We start from the raw sequence: 9,876 nt of genomic DNA on the forward strand, positions 1-9,876 counted from the left end.
CTAAACCACAATCACCTTACCTTGTCTAGATAACTGTTAATAGTCTTAACTAACTACAATTGCCTGTGAGATCTCTCTTCCATTCTGCTCTTATCTCTTTCATTCACCTTAACAGTGAGTGAACCTGTTAAACTTTTTTTATTATTATTATTATTAATTTCAATGAACATCTACAGAGATTTTGGAATTCCATTCATTCATTGATGCACTTTTCTCCCCAACCCCAACCCCAGTTCGCTCCTCTCCTTGAAAAGCAAAAGAAAAACTCCTTCATTGGTACACAATCCCCCCCCAACTCCCACCCCAAGTATACTCCACTCTGCAACCTGTTAAACTTTTAAGTCACAGTTTGTCATTTCTCTGCCCAAAAGCTTCTCATTTCTGAGCAAAAGTCAAAGTTGTTCTCAGAGCCTGCACATGATCTGCCCTCGGTGACCCTGCTGATTTCTTCCAGCACTATCCAACCGCACCAGCCTGTCACTAGTCCTTCAAACACACCAGCCATGTTTCTGTCCCAGGTGAGAGCATGTTCCTTTTGCACAGGATTCTCTTCCTCCAGATACCCCACATGCCTAGCTTCCTAATCCTCTTTCTAACCTTTATTCTTTCCTCTTTCTAACCTTTATTCTTGTCACCTTAACATGGTAATCCTACATAAAATTTCAGCCCCTCACGAGTATCTCTTTCCTAAGCATTTGTTGCTGGGGGCGTGTGCTTTGAGTTGGAGCCAATTCATAGCTGACTTTCCAGTGGGTTTTCACAGGCTATAAATCACATGGAAGGAGACTGCCCATCCTTTTACAGTGGAGCATCTGGTGGATTCAAACTACATCCTAATTGACTGTAGTGCAGTTTATTACCACTAGGCCACCCATTGTTGCTGTTATGTGCCTGCAACTCATAGCAAACCTGTATACTACAACTCTGAATCTTGCTCTATCTTAAGTCAATTTCATTGGCTCTGACATACCCATCCCCATATTAAAGCAGTCACTGAGTTAATTCATATCTTTCAGGGTCCTCCTTTCTTGTGTTGTCCCTCCACTCTTCCAATCTTGATGTCCTTCTCCAAGGAATGGTCTCTCCTGGCAATATGCCCAAAGAATGAGAGGGCATTTCAAAATCCTGACCTCCAGAGAGCAAGCTGGTTTCACCCTCTCCAGGCCAGACCTGTTTGTTCTCTTAGCAGTCCATCGTATGTTCAATACTCTTCTCCAGCACCACAACTCAAAGGCATCGATTCTTCTATCATCATTAGTCACTATCCAACTCTTTAAATTCAAAGGCATCGATTCTTCTATCATCGTTAGTCATTATCCAGCTCTCTAATGCACAGTAAAGACCATGGTCTGGATCAGGCGCATCTTAGTCTCTGACATGTTTGCTCTTCAGTACTCTGAGAGATCCCTGGCAGTAGATTTTTCCTAAAGCAATTAGTCTTTGGATTTCCTGGCTGCTGGTACCAAGGGTGTTGATTGTGGAGCTGAGCAAGCTGAAGCTGTTAAAAATCTCAGTCTCTTCTCTGTCTATCATGATGTTGCCAATTGGCTAAGTGGTAAAAATCTTTGTTTTCTTGATGTTGTGCTTCAATCCATATTGAAGGCTACAGTCCTTGACCTACTGAAGGAAATGCCTCAGGTCCTCCTTAGTTGCAGCAACAACAACTAGTGGCATAGTGGTAAGAAACTGCTCTGCAATCAGCTGGCATGTAGTTTGAATCCACCAGATGAGAAATATGTGAGATGAAGCTTCATCATCCTTGTCTTCAGGGAACACTCCATTTGTAATTTTTCTAAGACATATCTGTTTGTTCTTTTGGCAATTTATGGGGCATTCAGCACTCTTCAACACCACAACTCAAATTCTTCAATTCTCCTGTCATCCTGATTCTCTGACCAGTTCTCGGTCATACAGCAGGTCACTAGAAAGACGGTGGCTTGAATCAGGGGCACCTTAGTCTTTAAAGTGACATCACAGCATGCAGTAGACTATAATATGCAAATGGATAGATAAGTGAATGTTTAGGCGTGGCATAATCAAGGAAATAGGTACAGCTCCCCTGGAAATAGGTACAAATACTACAAACCAGATAAAAAAGATCTCTAGGTCAAGCATCAAGGAAAACCTTGCCAGATCTGTGAGGTCTCTGACTCCTTTGGAATGTAGTGAAACTTCTTAGAAACCACCCCTTAGAACTGAAGTAATATATTTCTCAGCTGAGTACCGAATGTTGCTTCCAAATCAATCATAATGAAATTTTGGGGACATGAAATCACAAATGAAAAAAATGTGACTTTGTACCATTAATAACTATGCTTTAATACACTATAATCCTAACTGAAATTTAAGAGGTAAACACCAGAGAACATACCTAGGACTAGAATTCTGAAGTAATGGTAGGCAGACAAGAGAAACTAAAGGACCTCTCCAACTCTGCCTTTAATCCAATGTATGACCAGACTCTCCAAATCTGTACCTTGTAATCTCAAAAGAAAGGTCATTACCCAGTTCTCTCACATCTCGATATTTTGAGAATGAAATCTTGGGAAACTATTTCTAAAAGCACAAAATGCCAGATACTATACTAATGCAAGAAGTCACAAAGGTCTAAGACGTTAATTTATCAGCCATTAAGAATACTAAAAAGTTGTTTTTCTTTTAATGAAAACTTTTAAGTTTTACATATTATTATGGAATTTAGAGCCAGAACATAAGATTTCTCCATTGGTCTCCAAATTAATAGGATTAGTATTTATTAATGTATTTGCTCCAGAAAGGGGGGGAAACTAACGCAGTTTATTCACAGTAAAGTCGTATTATTACTCAGGTGTATTCAAGGAATATCAGGAAGCAAACAATTTAGCAGCCACCAAGTCAACTTCATCCTACTCTTGGCAGTTCCATGCACAGTCTGAGTAGAATTGTGCTCCAAAGGATTTTAAATGGCTAACTTTTTAGCCGTCGACTTTGTTCCAAACCACCTCTGCGTGAACTTGAACAAACTATCTTTCTGACCAATAGCTGAGATCATTAACTATTTGTTTCATTTACAGCATTAACAGCAAGGTTAAATGATCCAATGAATTGTATATATGAAGAATGATGGAAGAGCAAGTATTTTAGGGGACTTATACTTACAACTCAAATATAAGAAAATAAAATAATCCATCAAAAATAAAGGCATAAAACCAAAACTTCAAACTAATCTTAAATGGCATCATCTCAGCGGTTGCCTGAAGGTAAGGGCAGGAGAAATAATTGCAAAGCAGGAATAGAAGACTTTTTAAGATGTTATTTGCTCTATTTCTTCACTGAGGATGTAATTGTTGTTGTTATATACCATCGATTGGGAACTCACTCCTAGCTGAGGCTCCAATGGGTTTTCAGAGGCAGTAAATCGCACAGGAGGAGACTGCCCATCTTTCCCTTTGGAGCAGTTGGTGGATTCGAAGAGCGTGACTTGGGGCAGTGCAACTCCTCACCTCTAGGCCATCAGAGCTCCCTGAGGTTGTACTTACATGGGCAAATAGGTCTGTGGGAACTCATGAAACCGTATGTTTTAAATGGGAACCAAATATTTCACATAAAACTCAATAAAGCTAATGCTTTTTTTTAAAAGGAAAAAAAAAAAAAACCAACACACAATCAAAACCAAAAAAACCAAACCCCAAACTTCAGTCCAATTTCCTTAAACAAAAACTTCAGTTGCACCACACTCTTAAAGAAAACTTATGTAACAAAATCTAATACTTCAACTTGGAGAAGTTAAGCAACAGGCTGACTGAACCTGAGTTAACGGCCAAAGGTCACCTGCTGTCCTTCCGGCCCCAAGGGTAATTCTAATTAGTGCAACAACTATAAGGTTTTCCTCACTATAATAAAGACAAGGGTAGCATCCCAGCCCTAGGCCATCAAGTATCTTTGTGACCTTGGCAGTTCTCAACTTCCCTGAGCCTCAGTTTCCCTTTCTGTAAGATGGGGGTGGCGATGGCTTAGAGCTTTGTTTGGCGCTTCATGCGTGCTCAATGTATGCTCCTTACTGTTATTTAAGGCTCCCGAATGTAGTGCCATCTGGAAGAGCCTCAAGAGTCATAGTCCCTTTTGTTGGCTGTATCTCCTTTGGGTAAGCCTCATTCCCTTTAGCCCACAAACCTCACACTCTGCGGGCTCGACTCCCCTCAACTTCTGCACCACCACCCCCAGGGGCTGCCCACCTCCCAGACCCCACCTCATCAAGGAAGCGGGTGACATCGTAGACTCGCCCGTGGATCACCATCCATATTTCCTTCGAGGAATTGCGCTTCGCCACCTCCTCCAACCGGTAATAGGTGACAGAGGACTCGCCCTCTCGCCCTTTGCCATCGCTGCTACTAGCGTCTGCAGTCGCCATGCGTGTAGAGAGAGACTCCTCTTTACTGGTACCTGGGATTCTGCCGCTACCTTCCTTGGGCCAAATCCCGCGCCTAGCCCTCGCCAGCTTCCGTAACTATGACCCATAGAGCCTTGGGGGGGGGGGTGTCTTAGTAACAACCAATCACATTTCGGAATTGCTCGGCGTTCATTTTCTTTTCACCAGTAAAACAAGACATCCAGCTTATAAGCCCGCCCTCTCCTCTCCCGATCCTCAGAGCGTAAGTCTGGTTCGACGTCCACCTAACCAATCAGGATTGTCATGCCCCCCCCCCCTACTTTGCCAATCAGATACCGTGATTTTGGAAAGGCACGTATTGACAGGTGTCTTTTCACTAGAAGGGCCGTTCTTTCGGTGTGGTGGGCTGTAGGGTCCTGAAATAGAGGACCTTTCCTTCCCACTTCCCTTTCCTGCCGTGGTTCTCAGTCACGGGAAGGCACGTTTTCACCCCTTCATCTGCGTAGTCTATGTTCAACTCTGGGTTTGCATCTTTCCTGTTGCCTCGAGAATGTAATCTAGCAATTGGTGTTTCCTCGCCACTGTTAAACAACCTCTATCTTAAAGAGTGATTTGGATGATAAAATAAGAGAGACTGTATCTGTTACAGCATATGTAAAGAGCTTTTTAAAGCTTCGTTTTAATTTTTTTTTTTTTTAAAAAAAAGCTAGTTGTCTAGGCGTGTGATCAGACTGTCTGTTCATTGATCTCAGAGAACAGTAGGTTCTGCATGTGAGTTCCCTGATCCTGGGGAGTCTTTGTTCATTCGGCAATCTCATTATACTGATCGTGTATAAATAGTGGAGATGGAGCAGGAAACAGTCATGGCAAGTATAGTGCACGTTCCTCTTAAGAAGAGAATGCGCACAGGTAGGTCTCTCTCAAGCCCTTGACTTTGTGGCCTTACCTTCTGCCTTGTTTGAACTAGTGTTAAAAAAACTTTTAGCTTTGCCAGTTATGTGCCACCCCCCACGCTGCCAGCAAACATTCACCTAAAGGTATTCAGCTCTAGATCCATAGATCAGACCTGCCTTTCCGGGAAAATCCCTTAAGGTGCCCACTCCAAAAAGTATACAGCGCTCTCTCTGTAGGTCAGGAGCCCATAACTCTGTCTCATTCATTCTCTGGTTGTCTGTACCTTAGTTTCCATCTTCTCATCTCATGCCTTCTCATTATCTTACACTTTCTCTTTGGTTTTGCAGCTCTCTAACTCTAGTTCATATAGAAATTGCAGGTTCAAAGCACACACTGCACCCTCTGGTTCCTCCTTGATAATAGTGAGATCACCATTTTCCACCTCTGAGATGGAAATGCTGACCAATCTCCATTTAATCTACACACTTTATTTGCATAGTTCTGCCCTAATAAGTGTCATGTAGTTACTTAGCAAGTATTTTTTAGCAAGTTATGTATTTATAGCAACATGTATTTATTAGCAAGCTATCCCCTTGGTGAGTCATAAATAACCCATATTTACATAGTCCTATCCAGCCCTGTGATGAGAATAACAAAGACCTTTGCTTAAAAGAACTGTACCACAACCTGGTAGGTGATGTTGGCTTTTGAACCCTCACTCTTTCCCCCTTACAGTGTTTGTTTTTAAGAGGATGTACTTGAACATCTTTCAAAAAAGAAATGTATCTGTGTGTGGAACACAGCAAGTTGTGGCTAACTTTAAGAAGAATGGGAATCCCATTCTTCTCACACATAAATTATGCTCATGCAATACCTATACTTGGACCAGGAGGGAGTTGTCAGAACAGAGTGAGGAAACACTCCATGGTTCAAAATTAGGAAAGGAGTGCTTCAGGGATGCATCCTGTCTCCAAATCTTTTCAATCTATATGTGGAACAGATCATTTGGGAAGTTGGTCTTTATGAGGAGGAAGGTGGCATCAGAATTGGAGGAAATCTCATCAACAACTTGCATTATGTAGATGACAAAACCTTACTCACTGAGACTGAGGAGGACCTGAAGCATCTTCTGCAGAAAGTTAAAGACTGGGGTCTTCAATATGGATTGAAGATCAACATCAATAAAACAAAGATTCTCACCAGTGTGCCAATTGGCAGCACCATGACAGATGGAGAAGAGATTGAGATTGTTAATAATTTCAGCTTGCTTGGTTCTACAATCAATACTCTTGGTACCAGCAGTCAGAAAAATCAAAAGATGAACTGAATTAGTAAAGTCTCCTGTCAGGGATTTCTCCAGAGCGCTGAAGTGTAAAGATGTCAGTCTAGAGACTAAGGTGCAACTAATCCAGGGCATGGTCTTCACAATTACATGCTATGCATCAGAGAGCTGGACAATGAATAAGGATGATAGAAGAAGAATTGATGCCTTTGGGTTGTGATGCTGAAGAAGAGTACTGCCAAGAGAATAAACAGGTCTGTTCTGGAGAGGGTGAAACCAATTTGCTCTCTAAAGGCAAGGATTTTGAAGCTCCATCTCACTTACTTTGGGCATGTTGTCAGGAAGGACCAATTCCTGTAGAAGGACATCATGCTCAGAAGGGTAAAGGGACAGCACAGGAGAGGAAGAACCTGGATGAGATGAACTGACACAGTAACAAGCGTAATACGGGCAAGTGTGTCAAAGACAGTGAGATTGGCTCAGGATAGGACAGAGTTCAGAACTTTTGTGAATAGGGTCACTACGAGTCACAGGAGATTTGACAACACATAACAAGAAGAAGTGTGTATTTATAGGCATATGTATAGAAGGATACAAACGTGTGTATGCACACATATAATTATTTTTATTAGTTTTATATTTATCCTCTCTCCCTTATTCCATTGTACAAGGAGTCATTATTATATATACTTTCTGAACTTTATGCCATTCACTTAGAATTACTCTTTGATGTGGCTGCACTTCGGATTAAAGAGAGGGTCCTTATTCTCTTTTACAGCCACATGGTACTCTTTTGATAATTTGTTTATTTTACCAATCTCTTCCTAATATATATTTGGATAGTTTTTAGTCTTTTGTCCTTTTCCACAATGTATCAATGAGTGAATATACATCATTCATGTGCAATTTTATTTATGGGACATATTCCCCAAAGTGAGAATGTTGTTAGATGTCATCACATCACTTCCCACACAGAAGGCTGTGTTACCCGCTCAGTTATGGTTTTGTTTGAGATCAATTGTTGCCGTTTCTGTGTTAATCCATTTCGCTGAGGCTCCTTCTCTTTTTTGCTGACACTATACCAAGTATAACATCCTTCTCCGTGGACTGTTCCCTATTGATAACATGTCCAAAATACAGAGGATGAAGTCTTGACATTCTCACTGCTAATCAACAGTCTAGCTATATTTCTTCCAAGACAAATTTCTGCATTCTTCTGGAATTCTATGATTTATGAAATGTTCTTTACAAACATCATAATTCAAAGGCATCAGTTCTTCTTCAGTCTTTTTTTTTTTATTATTTTGTGTGCTACGTGTACCGTCAAAGCAGATCTGACTGGTACAGGAGGATATTGCGCCTCCTTCTCTGGCAGAGCATCTGGTGGACTCGAACCGTTCTTCAGTCTTTCTTATTCAATGTCGAACTAAAAGTAGTGATAGGGAAATGCAACTAAAACTCAAATAAGATGCCACTTCACATGCATAGAATGTCTACTATTAGAGAGCAAGCATTGGTGAGGATGTAGAGAAACGGGAATGAAAAACGGTTTGGCAATTCTTCAAAAAAGTTAATCACAGACTTACAGTATGATTCCATAATTTCACACCTAGAAATGAAAACATATGTTCATGCAGACTTGTTTACAAATGTTCATAGCAGCACTATTCATAATAGCCAAAAACCATAAACAAGCCAAATGTCCATCAACTGATAAATGAATAAATAAGATGTATCCTTACATGAACCTTGAAAGCATCATGCTGGTGACAAAGGACCACATATTGCATTATTCATATGAAATTTCCAGAAGAGATAAATCTATACAAACAGTACATTAGTGCTTGAAAGGAGGGAGTTCTGGTGACTGAGTGGGTAAAGGGTTGCAGTGTCAACCCAAAGGCAGGTAGTTTAAGTCCAGATGCTCCTCGTGAGGAAGATAGACAATCTCCTCCCATGCGATTTACTGCCTCTGAAAATCCACTGATCAGTTGAGTCTGACCCTTGGGCTGTGAGTTCTGACTCAGCGTCAATGACGGGGACTGAGAAGTGTGAGGGTGAGGGTGTGACTGAGGAATAACTGCTGGTTAACACAGGTGTTTTTACTGAGTGATAGAAGTGTTTTACAATTAGATTGTGATGATGCTTCAAAAGAAATTAAATATGTCTTGGAGAGGGTGCAGCCAGAGTGTTCTTTGGAAGCAGGATGATGATACTATGACTCATAGCGACCCTATGAACTAAAGGCCTGAAGCCTTTCTATAACTGTCGTCATTTTTCCAAATTCATAGACGTTTCCAGAGGTATGTGGTTTAGGAAGAGGATGACACTCCTGTTTCCAAACCTGAATCAATCTGGGAGCTCCACCAAACACTGTCCACCATGGGTAACCATTATGGAGTTTGATACACCTATGGCACAGCTGTTCAGAACAGAAGATTTCCAAGAGCAGCTCAAGAAGACAAAGCAAAGTATTGTAATGAAATCAGCAGAGACCTGGAGTTAGGAAGCTAAAAAGCCCACACATCATTTTTTTCAAGATGGAATAAATGAAGAAGAAATTTAAGACTTGAGTGTAATACTGAAGGGTTCAATGGGCAAAATCAACTGGAAGACATCAATATATTATTGCCTGCTCCAAAGATATGTGGCCTAATGGAATGTATAAAATTTCAGACAATATTATTAACAACATCACACACAAAATTTTGCTGAAAATAATTCGAAAGTTATTGCAGCAGTACATCAACAGAAAACTTCAATTAAAGTTGACAGAAACCCAAGATATAACCAGAAGAGAATGTAAAACAAGAAACATTATTTCTTTTTTTAAAAATTTATTATTAACTTTGGTGAAAATTTACAGAGACTTTGGATTTCCATTTATTCATTGTTGCACTTTTCTCCCTTCCAAGCCCTCCCCCCTCCCCAGTACACTACCCTCTTGGAAAAGTAAAAGAAAAATTATTTCATTGTTTTACAATCCCTCCCCCCAGGGCCACTCCACTATGCAGCCTTCGCTCTGGACTCCTGTCATGACAAAAATACCTAATCACATATCCCTTTTAAACAGTTTTCTCCCTCATCTGTTTCAATGCAACATACATTATTCAACCCATCTTTCTCAGTTTACCCCCAACCCAGATGTCAGTCCTGTTTTACAACAGTGGCACCAGGCAGTATTAGTCCTTTTGTGACTGAGATAACTTCACTCAGCAAAATGTCCTCCAGGGTCACCCATTTTGAATAATATTACATGAGTTCCTTGTTTTTCATTGTAGTGTAGTATTCCACTGTGTGGCTATATCACACTTCTCTCTCCATTCATTTG

At 40.7% G+C, this 9,876-nt stretch overlaps 1 protein-coding gene across 1 annotated transcript in view; it reads right to left on the bottom strand.

Annotated features, from left to right (window-relative positions):
• The window catches only part of LOC102863942 (cytochrome b5 type B-like), a 37,208-nt gene extending 32,818 nt beyond the window's left edge, over positions 1 to 4,390 (bottom strand). The window contains exon 1 of the mRNA XM_006878653.1: positions 4,229 to 4,390. Within this exon, the coding sequence (XP_006878715.1) occupies positions 4,229 to 4,390 (162 nt within the window). The remainder of the gene's footprint in view (positions 1 to 4,228) is intronic.
• Between the last annotated feature and the right edge of the window lie 5,486 nt (positions 4,391 to 9,876).

Source organism: Elephantulus edwardii, unplaced genomic scaffold (assembly GCF_000299155.1).
Source record: "Elephantulus edwardii isolate Elephantulus edwardi_28Jun2011 unplaced genomic scaffold, EleEdw1.0 scaffold00001, whole genome shotgun sequence".
NCBI lineage: Eukaryota > Metazoa > Chordata > Mammalia > Macroscelidea > Macroscelididae > Elephantulus > Elephantulus edwardii.